At 44.8% G+C, this 15,773-nt stretch overlaps 2 protein-coding genes across 3 annotated transcripts in view; both read left to right on the top strand.

The window, feature by feature from the left end:
• l(2)05287 (WD repeat-containing protein l(2)05287) overlaps window positions 1–2,557 on the top strand; it is a 51,941-nt gene extending 49,384 nt beyond the window's left edge. For both annotated transcript variants that reach the window (XM_077659365.1, XM_077659364.1), the window contains one exon: window positions 1,512–2,557. In XM_077659365.1, coding sequence (XP_077515491.1) covers window positions 1,512–1,710 — 199 coding nt within the window. In that variant the 3' untranslated portion in view covers window positions 1,711–2,557. The remainder of the gene's footprint in view (window positions 1–1,511) is intronic.
• Window positions 2,558–7,299: 4,742 nt separating this feature from the next.
• On the top strand, window positions 7,300–15,573 carry LOC144125719 (multiple myeloma tumor-associated protein 2-like). Its single transcript, XM_077659361.1, has 6 exons — window positions 7,300–7,641; window positions 7,910–8,060; window positions 8,494–8,542; window positions 10,336–10,421; window positions 13,143–13,274; window positions 15,319–15,573. Exons 1-6 carry the CDS (start codon window positions 7,548–7,550, stop codon window positions 15,398–15,400), a joined length of 594 nt encoding a protein of 197 aa, XP_077515487.1. The 5' UTR covers window positions 7,300–7,547; the 3' UTR covers window positions 15,401–15,573.
• Window positions 15,574–15,773: the final 200 nt, after the last annotated feature.

Below are 15,773 nucleotides of genomic sequence, written 5' to 3'. Positions count from 1 at the left end.
GAGACTGCGGCTCATCACCGTTGTAGTAATTTGATCAGGCTTGCCGGAAAGGGTGCTGTCAATTTCTGTCATCATTACTGTCTGTGGAAAAAGTTCTTACTTTTACCATGTCTGCATTAAAATAGAAAAATTGATTATTACTGGAGCCCAGGAAGCAGATGGTTACCGGAGTAGTGACCGGCAGTGCAACATCGCTCAGTAGTTTCGTGAAGAGTTGTGGTTGAAATAAATTTCTCTGGAATTATGTGTCATCTGTCCGTATGTCTTTTTGATAGACTACAGGTCCATGGCACGAATGAAAGCTTCGTTTATAAGTCTTAAAATTAGTAATAATGTGGTGGAAAGTCACAGGCATGCTAGCTGACGAAGCACCTAGGCGATCATGCATTTATTCCCATCAGTTTCGTGCTATGTGAAGGTGTGTGTTGTGTTTTTAGCCTGCATATCATAGGGTAGGCACTTTGGGGAGGTGACTCACTGTATTGAGCACTGCTGCACTCCGATGCCTACACCTCACCCCTATAGAAGTAAAACAGACTTCAGGCCTATTTGTTATTAATGATAAAATGTAGTGCGTTAAGAGACCAGAAGCGGGCAGAGTGGGTGAGGGAACAAACGTGTGTTAATGACATCCTAGTCGAAATCAAGAGGAAGAAATGTGGCTTGGGTAGGGCATGTACTGCGAAGGCAAGATAGCCGCTGGTCCTTAAGGGTAACCGAGTGGATTCCAAGAGAAGGCAAGCGTAGCAGGATGTGGCAGAAAGTTAGATGGGTGGATGAGATTAGGCGGCGGCGGCGGCACAGATGATGATGAATTTCAATGGGCAAACTTCCGCAGCTGTCTTTTTGCTGACATTAAAAGCATTAAAAGCGAGTTAAGTGGGAAAGCTCTGGTCAGGTGCTGTTTTAGAGTTCAGTTAAGGAAGCTTTGCCTTGTGTTCAAGTGAACTATCCAGTCACATTGATTAGTTTTCTTTCTGTAGACATAACTAATTGATGACTGCAGCGATGGCCTAGTGGTTTGAGCATCTACCTCGCATGTGGGAGGTGCAGGGATCGGGCTCCAATGCCACCAGATACCCATCAGTGATACAATGAGTACCAGTTTTCCCTGACCTGGTGGTCAACCATCTGGGATGAAATGCCTAGGAAATTGTTCTTTGACTCTGCCTTGTATAGACTAATGTACCTCATGCCATGGCACTGTCTGGCCAAAGCTGCCCTTTGGCCCTAAAAATTCGTCATCATAACTAGTTGATAAGAGAGGCACATAGGCGTTGTACTAATACTGCATGAATAAGTGGAAATCAAGATCTAGCTTTTATTTTTCTGTCAATGTCTTAAGAACTCTTGCCTTGTGCATTCCCAGAGCTTCCTAACAAAATTTGACAAAAGGCTTTAAGGCAGGTTAGAGTTATATACATGAGCCATTGGATATTTATTGGTGTTAATATTGTGGTAGTAAGCCATTGTTTCATACTTCTTTTTTGCCTTCCCTTTTTGTTTCTTAGTGCTGGAGGGAGGAGGTGCGATGGTGCTGCATCTGATGATGATATAAATGAAAATAATTCTGACTCGGATGCCGAAATGGACATTGACCAAGAAAACGATGGAACAGCTGTGCTACCGCCACCACAGGAGGTTTCTTCAGATTGTGTCAAACTTGTAAAAGTGAAGCATTTTTCTTGGTTGTATGGGAAGAATGAGTAACACCACAATAAATTAGGAACACATTTTTCATGTTCTTATTTATTTGGAATAAATATTTGTACAGGGTACTGTATTTACTCCCACTGTGAACACACTTTTTTAAATAAAAAAATTTGGGGGACATATTCATTACTTAGGGTAGTATATAGCAAAAATTTATATATGTTGCCAACCAAAATAGCAGGCGCATTCACTGTATGAGTACATCTCTTATGCAAGTAAATATGGCACCTAGATGTGTGTGTTTGTATCATAGGAGATGTTTTCCAGAGATACAAATACGTCATTCTGTTGCACTGATTTTATCAATAATGATGTGTTCTGTTTTGGGAGATTTTTCAGTACTTCACTGGCATTAACTTAAAAAACTCATTTGATGCCACACATTACTTAAGTTTGATCTTTGGTTTTGTGAAGTATGCTGAGTTTTCGCAAGTGCATCACAGTCCTAAAAAATTTTGACCATGCTAGAAATGCTCAATGGGGACCCTGACTATGGTACTCTAAACACTTGCGAAGTACTGCGACACTGACATTCTTGCAAAGGAGTGCACCAGAAAATTGGGACAGGACAGAAGAAATCCAATGTTTCTTTTTTTCCGCTGTCCTTCACAGATCCACTGTACTGCGAGCATTCATGAAGTGGCCCACCTCGCACTACTTGCATCCCACTCGTTGCATTTTAGTTACGAACTGCCTCAAATTGTAGTTGCATTAGGCACAGCATAATTGTTGATGGCACCCTTAAGCCTAAATGCCCTAATTGTAACATTGAATGCCACGTATAAGTATATTTGTCTTTGTCAGCATGGTCACTATGCAATAAAGAAAATTTGTTTGATTCAAATGCAGATTTCTTTTCTACCTCCAGTGTTGCAATTCGTGAACCTTGCTTCATCGGTTTTTGCAGATCTTCAGCCAGAAGGAAGACTGCACCAAACACGATGGAGTCAAAGCAAATGTGCAGTAGGTAGCCATCGCGGTGCTCAGTGGTTATGGTGTTTGCCTGCTGACCCGAAAGGCCCAGGTTCGATCCTGGCCACGGCGCTCGAATTTCGATGGAGGCGAAATTCCAGAGGCCCATGTACTGTGAGATGTCAATGCACGTTAAAGAGCCCCAGGTGGCCGAAATTATCCGATGCACTCCACTGCAGCATTCCTCATAGCCTGAGTCGCCTTGGGACGTTGAGACCCCATAAGCCAAACCAAACTAAATGTACAGTAGGTTCTATGTCTCTATGAATTTATTACTGTGTATAAATATGGGATTGGAGGATTCAGCCATTTTTGTGCAGTTTGCCTCTGGAAAATGTAGGTGAATGACAATGGCTAAAGTGAAGAGCATTAGTCTCCAATAAGTGTCTGTTGGCAGCATAGGCCTCCTGGGCGCAGCATAGCAGACTGCACACAGGTTGCTTTCAACTGTGCTGCACTCCATGATTGTGGCCTAAGGGGATAGAGTAAAGCAGCAAGTTTGCCTGGTAGGTGAATGGTGGGAGAATGGAGTTGCGCAGTTCTGGGTAAATACCTGTTGCATTTTCTAATTTCCCTGCAGAAGGTGATCTGGCTTTCTTTTTTGTTTTCAAAGTATATAGCATCTTTTCCTTTTAAGGAGGCTTTATTTCTTCTTGGTGAGATATAGACCGCCCCTGTGTTAAGCAACGCAGCATGTTCGCTGAAAACTGTGCAGCCAGCTGTTGTATGCACTACAAGTAGAGTGAACTACTACAAGGATATATTGTGAGTGAATCACAGATGCAAGCTCACTTATGGAGCGAAATTTCCGAACTCCTACGTTTACACTGCTAATAAAGCGAGCCGAGGGCTGCTTTCGATAGTTAGTTTGTGATAACGCTGGACATCATACCTTTTAAGGCGAAAGCCTTTAATAGGCTTGCTGCGTCAGCTGCCGAACTGAGTCGTATCCATGTAAACCAACTTTCCTACCAGGGCCTCAGGCCATATATTAGGACTACTCTTCGCAAAGAGTGGCAGCAGGATTGGGATGAACAAACAGACAACAAACTTCACAAAATAAAACCATGGATTGAAAGGTATGCCACAGAAAAACAAAATAGATTCAAAGTTGCTCTCTGCAGACAGGATAGGACATACATCACACACACACATCTTTTACAAGATATTCCGGCACCACAATGCGCGAGATGTGGAGCCCACATCTCAGTTGTCTACACATTAATCATATGTCCCAGACTGGATACACAAAGACAACAGCACTTCCCTGAACTTTACGCATTTGAAATACCATTGCACCCTTCTCTATTTTTAGTTGATAACCACATGTTTTCATTAGATAGGGTTTTTTCATTTTTAACTGATGTAGGTTTCTTACGAGAGATTTCATATTCAAAGTAACATCAGCACCTCCTTATTGCTGAGGAGAGTGCTGAGCTTACCCATAGCTGCCAGAGGCCTCGCTCTTCTTGCTCAAGCAATTAAGGACCGTGGTTGAGGCCACCTGGTTTCGACTTATAAACTCCTCTTAAAACAAGTTTTAGGCGCTATTCATCACTTTAAGTCATTCCACCAGATATTTATGCACCTTCTTCACACACTATAATCATGTACATAATACTCTTAGGCCCTATACACCTGGTGATTATATCACCTGAACATATTTTAGCCTGAGTCGACCAAAAACCTCGTGTTTGGCGCTCTTCGATTCAGAGCTGGTTCACGGCACCAGTCCTGAAAAAGTGTCGCTGGTGCCAGCGCAGTGCAGAACCAGTTCTTTGGTGCAGGTGCACCGCATCAGCAGCGCCGCACCTTATGTGCGATAATCTTCAATCGAGCGCGTGCAGGCAGCTCTTGTCTACTCGCCGTGGAGATGTTCAGTGGTGCAGTTCTCGCGTGTGTTTTGAAGCGAAAAGCTTCACTACGCGGGTCAGAGCCGAACTGGTGAGTTATGCGCATGCGCGAAAACGAGTGACTGCACGCGCCGCGCAGGTGGTGGCTCGGACTCGCTGCCGCCGCCGACTCCGTCGCCTGACCTCTCGGCGGAACCGCGCACTACTGCACATGTGCGTCATGTGCATGCGCAAGGAGGCTATATAATGCGCTTGCCAGAGAATAGGCGTGCGCACTCGACGAAGCATAACCATGACGTCAAACCAAGCATAACTGAAGCTTTTCGCTTGTATATCCAGGCTTAACCAGAGCTAAGCCACTGCCTAATTTTTGAAGCGAAAGCTTTACTACGCGGGTCAGAGCCGAGCTTCGCGTGAGCCGAACTGGTGAGTTATGCGCATGCGCTAAAATGAGTGACGTCACGCGCCGCGCAGGTGGTCGCTCGGACTCGCTGCCGCCGCCAACTCCGTCGCCTGACCTTTCGGCGCAGCCGCGCGCTACTGCACATGTGCGTCATGTGCACGCGCAAGGAGGCTACGTAATGCGCTTGCCAGGGAATAGGCATGCGCACTCGACATGGAAGGGAAGGAGAGTGCGGCTGCTGCTAGACTACGCAGAAAAGCTGAGAAACTAAATTCGTCCGATCCAGAAGTACTCGATTGGGAGTTGGCTGCACAACAGCGAAAAAATGATAAAGCCAAAGCTAAACGTTCAGCCGAAACGCCTGAACAACGGGAAATACGCCTTGCTAAACGACATCTTAAAGAAGCCGAAAAGCGTGTCTTGGCCGCATCTTCAGCCAGCAGCAGCCAAGCGAGTGAGGAAGAGGAAACAAGAGAGTCAGAAGAAGAAAATCCCCAAGACTCGCCGGTGGTACGACTCAGTGAAAGTGCGAGTGCTATTCGCATGTATACCCAGGCTTAACCAGAGCTAAGTCACTGCCTTTTTTTTTTTTACGTGAGTCGCCCAGCGCTGATACCAACCGAACGAACGCGGCGTATACCTAAACGCGAAATAGCGTTCAGCAGACTGAAATATGCACTTGTGCAAGCGATTTCATCTTCGTCGAAGGTAAGGTTGCCACTGTCTTATAGGCATTAGCCCAGTACAACGCTACCGTCATGCTCGCCGACGAACTTCACGGACTTGCCAGGCAGCGCTGCATCCGCTGGCGGCATTTACCATCGGAAAATGGCGTTGTGCGCTTGAAAGGCGCGCCTTCTTTTTTCGTCTGCTAGCCTACACCACCAAAGATATCACGCTATTGGCTGGCGCTCAGGCGGACGAATGCAGCGCCCTTACGTCATAACTTTAGCCCCACCCTCCACTCGCCTACACGAGCCTGCACGAAGTGTAGGTTAAAAAAATAACCCCACAAGCTGCGGTGAGCTTCGCGTTACAGAGAAATGACCTAGGTGGTTTTAGCACTTCTCTGCTATCGTAACCACGACAGAATATAATTTTTTTTACTAACTGTTTATCCCTTTCAATAGTATCACATTACGATCTAAATTTGTGGTCGTTGTAGTCTGCTCGCGCAGACGACGCCGCTCAGTATCACGCTATTGGCTGGCGCTCGGACGGACGAGTGCAGCGCCCTTACGTCATAACTTTAGCCCCGCTCTCCACTCGCCTACACGAGCCTGCACGAAGTGTAGGTTAAAAAAATAACCCCAGCGGTGCAGAAAGTGTAATTTCGTTCTACACTACGCGTAAAAGAAATGCGTCCGTGTAGGTGGGTGGAGCTACACTTTTGCTACACTGAAAAAAAAGAAAATGAAGCCATGCTACACTAGTGTAGTCAGTGTAGGTAAAAAAAAAAAAATGGCTCAGTGAATGCATCTGCCTTTTTGGTTGGCAAAATATACAAGTTCTCCTTGTCTAGGACGCTGGAGAGTGTTTGCGGAAAGGCGTCGAATCAGACGGATGCGTCCCGAACACCCTCCAGTGTCTCCAGAATGTAAGGATCACAAAAGAATTGTGTGCTTAACATCAACCGCACATCAGTGACACAAGCAGCAACACCGCGCTAAAGGCTTTCGCCTCACCGCACTTTACGTCAACAAAGTGCCCCCCTGAATTTTTTATTTGTAGCTGGAAACTCACTCGAGGCAGCATTGTTTACTACTGCACTAACTTCACCAGATAGGTGCACGGCAGAGCCGAAGACGGTTGGTTGTTGGTTGTGAAACTTTATTTCCAGCGGATATAGAGGAGCGACACGAAGTCGCCCCCCGCTTAAACGGCGGCCGCTATCCCTTGGGCAGCGGCGGCGTCTTCAGCCAGCTGGAGGAGCTTGATCTGTATCCCCGGGTCGGGGCTGAGCAATAGAGCCTCCCAATGAGCAGAGTCGGTAATGAAGTGACTCGCGGGTAGGGACTGCGGGCAGTTCCAGATCATATGATTTAGATCGGCTTTCGCATCACAGTTTTTGCATTTGTTCGAGTAGAGTCCTTCCGAATAGAAGCTACACAATTGGGGATTTGGATAGGTGTTGTAATTTTAAGCAGACGACGTGTTGCTCAACGGTGTTGCTTGCTGAAAGACTGTCGCGTGTACTACATTCGGCCGATGAAAGTCGAAGCGGGACCAGGACCGGTAAAATAAAATAACAAAACATCTAGAGAGTTCAAATGATAAGTTGGCATATGCAATTTTAATCTAACTTGCAGCTTTGCTTTGTTTGTGAGTCATAGCAAACCAACCAGCCAAAGCCAGGTCAAGCCTATCCAGTGGGCGAAGGTGGTAGTGGCGGTGGCCGTAGTAGCCGTAGTCCGTGCGCGAAACTGTCATGTATTTGCGTTTGCGTTTGTTGCTGTCGATCTTCATGTGCTGCTGAGAAATTAACGATACGCTATTGCAGTTAGCGTATGTACTGCATCTGTCAAAAGACGAGAAGGGCTGTGATCGTGCATTACGTCTGAGTAGACCAAACGCAAAGAGCGAAAGTTGCCGAAGATATCGAAAGGATGTTTCATCCCGTCCGCGGCGGTACTCGGGGTGGTGCCGACCAGTTCAATTGGGAAGACGTCAAAGACGACAAGTACCGAGAGAACTACCTAGGTGAGTTTTAGAGCAGAACATATTTCAGATATTTAGTTGCCTTTCCTTCGCTGCTCGGCGTAGTGTTTTTTTTCCACCGACAAGAATGCAAGAGCAGTCCATTTGGTGTTGTCGCTGGGCTATCTTCGGCACAAATAATTTAATATCATTATCTTCTGCTTGTTCGGTGACAGTACAACCTTAAGCGCTGCTTTCTCTAACGCGGCAAGCGCTAAAGTGAAGTGATGGCTGCTAGACATTATCGTGGCGGTGTCCATTCCACGAACAGGGCATTCTCTCCGGGCGCCGGTTGGTCGATGGCAGAAAGGCAAGGACCTAACGTGGTATGCCAAGGAGAAGGCACAGGCTGCTGCAACGTCAAGAGAAAGTGAGATAGCTGCTGCCAAGAAGGCAGAAGAAGAAGCCATGCTGGCGGCATTGTGAGTGCAATCACTGTCATGGCAGTCACCTTTAGAGTACGGCGGGATCTACCGCATTTTGGGGAGGTTTTTTCCATGATTAAATGTAGGAAATATCTGCAATTCTTTCTAGTTGAGTGCATGCATAAAGCAAAAAACTAAATTTCAACCATACCGTTTGCATTACACTATAGATTACGTCAACCGTGTGTTTGCATTGTATTTTTGTGCAACTGCATAGATTCATATTTGCACTTTTCCTAATAAAAGGGCTGTTTTAGGGGTGCCGTTTTGAACTTTCAGCTGAGAAATGAAGTTTGCCTCTCACATAGGCCTCTCACATAGGTCTTCAAAAGGGCTAATGAAATGCAGTTTCACTGTTATTTTTCATGCATGAGTTTACAGAATCTGATAGGCTTGCTGTCGGTGTAATCTGTGTATTGCTATGTTACAGGGGTTTTGCTACACCAGCCAAGCCAACACACCAGCCACTAACAAAAGCGGTGAGAGCAATTTGTCATTTCTTATCGATTAATCTTTGAAGCTTGGGTAACTAGCACTGCAATTGTAATTTTCGAAGACATTGCTTAGAAGTTTCCAGCCATAAAAAGTATTATTGTCATACATAAACGATGTGGCTTAACTTAAGGTGGGGTGAAACTTTGAAAATGGTTGTAAAAAATGAACTTAGTATGATTTGGTACCTGTCTTTTAAATGGATACAGCTTCATTACAGCTTAAAACTGTATCAAAATTTTGTCTAGCAGTGGAGCTGGGGGAGGTAGTGGTAGGTGGGGATAGGTAGGTGATTGAATAACGTAGCACATATGGTTACAGACCGAAACGTGATATGACACTTTTCATCATTGTGAATTACAATGTCAGCTGTTAAAGTCAGACATCATGCCCCAACCCATGCCCCTTTGAAGATCTCAGGGTCATTGTTTGTTCGAAATGAAGTCCTCGCATAGCAAGGTCACATGTCCCCATTATAACCCTTTGTATGTGGCCGTGACCTCCTTCATATCTGATGCCGAAACTTATGTGTAAATGCTTTTTCAGCGTTTTAGGTACATTTAAGGATCTTACGGGCATTACACAGGGCATTACGTGGGACATTAGAGGAGGTGAATAGATGATACATGAGTTAATAGGCAGAACAGGTAGAAGAAGGATGAGTGAAATGCCTTTAATACAACTGCAGCAAGCTAAACTGTTACATTAGCTGCTGTTCAGCTAGCACAACAAAAAAGAAAATTTGTAAGTTTTGTAATAGTTACTAATGGTTGTTCTAGTGCCCGTACATTGCTCCAAAGTTTTCAGTAAAGTTTGAACTCTGCCGGATTAGTGTGCCACACCATATGCATGCTCACGCTTTGCTTATTAAGAACAAGACGTACCCAATGGCATTGATAGAAAAAAATTAGGCAGTGGGCTAGCTCTGGTTAAGCGTGGATATACAAGTGAAAAGCTTCAGTTATGCTTGGTTTGACGTCATGGTTATGCTTCGTCGAGTGCGCATGCCTATTTTCTGGCAAGCGCATTATATAGCCTCCTTGCGCATGCACATGACGCACATGTGCAGTAGCGTGCGGCTGTGCCGAAAGGTCAGGCGGCGACGAGGAGTGGCCACCTGCACAGCGCGTGACGTCACTCGTTTTCGCGCATGCGCATAACTCGCCAGTTCGGCTCACATGAAGCTCGGCTCTGACCCGCATAGTGAAGCTTTTTGCTTCAAAACTTGATTTCATAGCTGTTTTGGGACTGCTTTAGTTTTTCAGCTAAGCAGCATTATCTTCTAAGTCATAAATGGCACGTGTACAGCAAGTCTCTCACTAGGGCCTAATATATTGATATTTGATTATCATATTTTGCCTATTAACACATTTTTTTTTCTCAGCAGTCCATATCTCTTTAGTTGTTCATATCAGCTGGCTAGGGAACTTGCTATTGCACCGTTGCTATTGCTTGAGTTTGTGTTACTTATTTTTGACGCTGCTTCAGTAATGCAAACTTTGCAGTATGTGTGAATTGTTCATTTAATCTGCTGAAATTGACACGTAGACTCTTATAGGCATTAGAATGCCGATAGATATACATTGCATCATAATACGCAAGCCTGCAGAGGTGCCTCAGAACATATTCTAATCAGTTGTGTGGTTTTGCCGAATCATTGTAATGTGTTAAAGTGCAATGCTGCAGAGCTGAAAACATTGCCGCATCTAAAACAAAGAAAACAGGGCACGTTTGCATTTGCTCTTGTGTAGCTATGCACTTAAGTTTGTTTTTTTTGCAGGAGGTCACAGAGGCTTTGCGCAGGAATGATGGCAGCAGAGATGACGTGGACACTGACCGAGTCTCAGGGGTGGGCACCAATGCAAGGTACACTTTCTGGAGCTTGTGTTTCTGAAATTCTGCACAAGCTCGCCCATGTAATGAACTTGCTTAAGATCAGTTGCTGGGCGAGTTGGTACTTCATGCTAACATGCAGTGTCCCGAGACTGGAATTATCTCTTTACATACAGTTGACTGTACCTACTCAAGGAGGCATGTAGAAGTTTGGGCCAGTTGGTGGCAATTCATTTTAAAGCAGTGTAAAAAGGACATGGACGTAGGGAAGAGACGTACAGATAAGCGGTGACTTACAACTGGAGATTTATTGCGAAAAAGCCCACTTTTATAGGTAGGTTGCACAACAAGCAAGAAAACATTGAGAAAAGCACAAAAGAGGGAAATGTGAATTAATCAAACAGCACTTAAGGCTGGTTCACATGCAAGCGATTGAGTGGCGCGTCGCAGCGAAAATTTCCAACTTGTTGGAACCTTGCTGCAACAACTCAAAACAGGTTTTTCCACGCTGGCAGGATTTGCTAGCATTTTTGCTAGCATGTGAAACAGCCGTTATCGTCACAAAGGTTTTACCTCTTAGCAGAAAGTAACAGCATTTCTTTGTCAGATAAAAGCACTGGTGGCGTACTGACACATGTGTCCTTATTTGATAAGCGTCCGCCACAGTGGCTTAGTGGTTATAATGCTCGGCTGCTGACCCGAAAGACGTGGGTTTGATCCCAGCCATGGCGGTCGAATTTCGATGGAGGCGATTCTAGAGGCCCGTGTGCTGTGCGATGTCAGTGCACATTAAAGAACCCCAGGTGGTCGAAATTTCTGGAGCCCTTCACTACGGCATCCGCATAATAGCCCGAGTTGCTTTGGGACGTTAAACCCCCATGAATCGTAAATCTAGCCTAAAAGTGGTGAAGAGGAAACTAGGCACAGGTAAAAACCAGATGTATGCATTAACATACAAGGAGGGCAATGTCATTAGCTATATGGATAAGATAGTTAAAATAGCCAAAGAGTTCTGCACAAATCTATGTAGTAGCCAATGCAATCAGAACGTTAATGGGAGAGACAGTAGCGCACAGTAATCCGTCATCCCGCCAGTAAAGAAAAAGGAAGTAAAGAAAGCCTTAGGAGCAATGCAAAGGGGAAAAGCAGCTGGTGAAGATCAAGTAACAGCAGATCTGTTGAAGGACGGAGGGGAGATTGTGCTAGAAAAACTAGCCGCCCTGTATACGCAATGCCTTACGACCTCAACCATACCAGAAGCTTGGGAGAACGCAAACGTTGTCTTAATACGTAAGAAAGGACACGCCAAGGACTTGAAAAATTACAGACCGATCAGCTTACTCTTCGTTGCCTACAAAGTATTTACTAAGGTAATCGCTATTAGAGTGAGGGCAACCTTAGAGTTTAATCAACCAAATAATCACGCAGGCTTTCGTAAAGGATACAATTGATCATATTTGCACTACCAGTCAGGTGATAGAGAAATGCAAAGAATATAACCAGCCCTTATATATAACCTTCATTGATTACGAGAAAGCATTTGACTCAGTGGAAACCTCAGCAGTCATACAAGCATTGCGGAATCAGGGTGTAGAAGAGCCTTATGTCAAAATACTGGAAGATATATATAGCAACTGCACAGTTACCATAGTCCTCCATAAAGTCAGCAATAAAATTCCAATAAGGAAGGGTGTCAGGCAAGGAGACACGATCTCGCCAATGCTATTCACCGTTACAGGAGGTATTCCGAGACCTGAATTGGGAACTTTTTGGGATAAGAGTTAATGGATAATATCTAAATAACCAACCAAATACCAACCAAAAAACCAAGGTAATGTTCAACAGTCTAGCAAGGGAACAGCAATTCACAATTGGCAGCGAGGTGCTGGAAGTGGTAAAGGTCTGCTTAGGGCAGGTAGTGACAGCTGATCCGGTTCGTGCAAGGGAAATAACTAGAAGGATAAGAATCAGGCGGAGCGCATATGGCAGGTTCTCTCGGATAATGAATGGCAGTTTACCAATATTCCTCGAGAGAAAAGTAAAGTATATGACAGCTGTATCTTGCCGGTACTCACCTATGGGGCAGAAACCTGGAAGCTAACGAAAAGGGTTCAGCTCAAGTTAAGGACAACACAGCGAGCCATGGAAGGCAGTGATAGGCGTAACATTAAGGACCGGAAGCGGGCAGAGTGGGTGAGGGAGCAATCGCAGTTTAATGACATCCTAGTCACAGTCAGGAGGAAGAAATGGGCTTGGGCAGGACATGTAATGCGAAGGCAAGATAACCACTTGTCCTTGAGGTTAACGGAGTGGATTCCAATAGAAGTGTAGCAGGGGGCGGCAGAAGGTTAGGTAGGCGGATGAGATTAAGAAGTTTGCAGGCACAGGAGGGTGGGCGCAGCTGGCAAAGGACAGAGTTAATTGGAGAGATATGGGAGAGGCCTTTGCCCTCGTGTGTGCGTCTCTTCACAGCATCTGTGTCTTTTCCGCACTGTTATAAAATTACATGTAACTAAGCAACATGATAGCATAGGTGCTTGTATTATTATTTTTTTTTTCTAATTACAAAACTACATGTTCATTCTTATGCAGTGGCACTGAAGACTGGAAACGTGCACTTTAATACGTCTTTCTTCTTTCTTGTAATTCGTATCAGTGCCTTCATAATTTGGCGACTGAGTCAGATCTGTTCTCCATCTACCAGATTTTTTTGTGGGCACTGCTTTAGGATCTGTTGTAAACAATGTCATGCAGGGGTGACTTCTGCACACGTGGGAAGCGCCCAGCCGAAGGTGTGGAGTTTATTTCTCCTGCTGCTTCTGCCCAAGATGACCGCCGTAAGGAGAGGGAAGAAAGCTCCAGCAAAAAGCACAAAGCCGAACACAAGTCAGTGTACTGCACACAACAGCTCATGTTGCCGCATTACAAGAAAATGTATTTATCTGTGTGGTAGCGAGCAGGCAGTTGCTGTGATAGTACAGTAGGATGTCCTTTTGTTTACACACGCTGATTTATTAAGGTTAAAGCCCGATATATGCCTCCGAGGCCGTCATTGCAGCTTAATTTTGCTCTGCTTAATTTTTGTCTGCAGTGACCAAAGCTGCTTTTTTTTTTTTTCTTCTCATTGCACTTGTGGCAAACTGAGGATGTGAAGTTTAGCACTAAAGGTTTGGACAGTGCTTGTACTACTGAGGTGTGCATCCTTTTTTTAGCACAGCCAAGTTTTCTTTTCAGGCTTTCAGTGCAGGCTTTTCTTTCGTTCTTTGTCAGGGCTCATATATCTTGATAAGAGAAATGAATCCTTTAATATTTTGTTCTGGGAGAGTGTGCACTTGAAAAATTTCTGGACAAATAATGCATTCTGGGCTAGGCAGTAATGTGTATTAACCCCCTAGCAGACTTGTACGAGCCAGGCTCTTCATAAGCTGACAGTCATTTCTGGCTTATGATGAGTTGTGTGTCGTGTCGTGTTTTCTGGCACAATGTGTCCATTTTAAGCTGATAGGGCTTATTCAAAGAATTTATTTTCAATTTGCTGACAGATGGCAGCATGGGTACTAAATGACCAGTTTCGTACCATTTTCAAAAAAAAAGTGTCTGTTGGGGGCCCCTAAAGTATTTGACCACTAACTGAAAGCAGTGTGAAACCCAGTTCGAAGAAAGGAAGCAGCAGGCACTAGTGCTGATTTATGACAGCTTTTATTTCTAGACACGAAAAATAACAAAAGTTCTTGGGGGGGGGGGGGGGGGGGGGGGGGAGGCTGCCCTTATCAAAATAAAGAAAAAAATTTTAATAGTCGCTATAAAAAAAAATAGCTGCTGTTTGACTACTGCTGAACCCAGTTAGAGTACGAAAGCTGTGGTGTATCGGGCAAGTAGATGCGGCTTGGCATCTGTAACGTTGATTGCGTTCCGCACACTGGATAGGCAGCGCGCCAACCCTGCCACCCGGGCAGGTGGCAGTTAAATTAATGGTTCATCGCGAGAAGTTGGTCACCCAATGAACGCTGCGGCCTATTGCTGCTGTTCCGCGTGTCCGCCACAACGTTGTCAGCGCTAATGCATGCAGGGGACATCTCTCTCTCTCACCATGGCCACATACCTAAAAGCAGGATTGAGGCGTTCACTGACCCAGGGAGCCGGTTATGCACCCTTCCTTTCCTGAAAATCATGGGAGTCTAGAACGTTGTCAGTGCCAATGCCACTGAACACAATGAACGCCGACAGACTATAGAAACAGAGGTGAGCGCTCAGTTTCGCTGGTGGCGACGGCTGAGTGACATCATAGCTGTCACATGGTTTCTCCTTGGTTCACACGGTGCATACGGCGCATGCGGCGAAGAAGCTATGGAGGGGAGTAGTAGAGCATTTGCTTTAAGAGGATGAACTGAGAACAGCAGACTACTGGTGGACCACAGTATGGGGCAGAATCTTCACACTAATCTTTCAATTCTGCCTTGCCTTATGGGATGACAATGATCACCTGATGAATTTTACAGCAATGGATGCGCTGTATCTGCTTTTAATCATTATGTTGAAGGCAGGAGAGCAGCCGCATGTGCTGTACATAATGCGGGATCAAATTCCTGCCAGTTGTGGATTGTACACTTCTGGTTGTGGAAGTGTGAGGGAGTCTCCTGTTATATTTATTTGTGTGTGTACTTGAGTGCTTGAATGACACACTCAGCAAGTTCTTGTCGACTTACCACTTGTTTACACAATGCCTGACTCAAAATGATGGGGTTTTTTAATCAGTCATGTCCTTTATGAATTGTGTTTTTTGAACTGAAGACTTGGCAGCCTTCATGTAGGCTTACTTATGCCTGTAATGAAATCTTTGTCACTCTTCCAGTTTGTTTAGTTGTCATAAATGTGTGAATTCTTTATGTACTTGACAGTTGCCATGTGTTGTTTGTGCTTTAATTTGCAGAAAAGAAAAGAAATCTAAGAAGCACAAGAAAGAGAAGCACAAAAAGAAGTACAAGCACCACAGCCGACGGTCACCGAGCTAATGCCGTGCATATGCATGTGCCAGCTGCACGTTATCATGTTAAATTCATTGTAATTAACATATATTGTGCAGCTCTGCCATAAGTTGCTAGGCATGGAATGATTTTTTAATGAAAATACCATGTCTTCGCCATGGCCAGAGTTTTCATACTGGAAATAAAAGTTTTAAACATCCTCTCTTTGTTTTCATCGCCATTTTTGTGGTGTGTTTAAGAACCAAGAGCACAAAATAAAAGCGGAAAAAAAAAAAACAAGCACCGCAGCTGAGGGTCATCGAGATAATGCCGTGTGTATGCAACTGCCAGCTGCACGTTATCGTACTGAATTCACTGTCAAGGTCTAAGTATTCTTTATTTTCGAATGTGCAAGGCAGCG

This window comes from Amblyomma americanum, chromosome 3, assembly GCF_052857255.1.
Source record: "Amblyomma americanum isolate KBUSLIRL-KWMA chromosome 3, ASM5285725v1, whole genome shotgun sequence".
NCBI lineage: Eukaryota > Metazoa > Arthropoda > Arachnida > Ixodida > Ixodidae > Amblyomma > Amblyomma americanum.
This window is presented reverse-complemented; position numbering and strand designations above follow the sequence as displayed.

Coding starts and splice junctions, on each gene's coding strand:
- LOC144125719 (XM_077659361.1), top strand. CDS start 7,548: ATGTTTCATCCCGTCCGCGGCGGTACTCGGGGTGGTGCCGACCAGTTC. Junction 10,422..13,142: donor GGGGTGGGCACCAATGCAAG/GTACACTTTCTG, acceptor AATGTCATGCAG/GGGTGACTTCTGCACACGTG. Junction 13,275..15,318: donor AAGCACAAAGCCGAACACAA/GTCAGTGTACTG, acceptor TTTAATTTGCAG/AAAAGAAAAGAAATCTAAGA.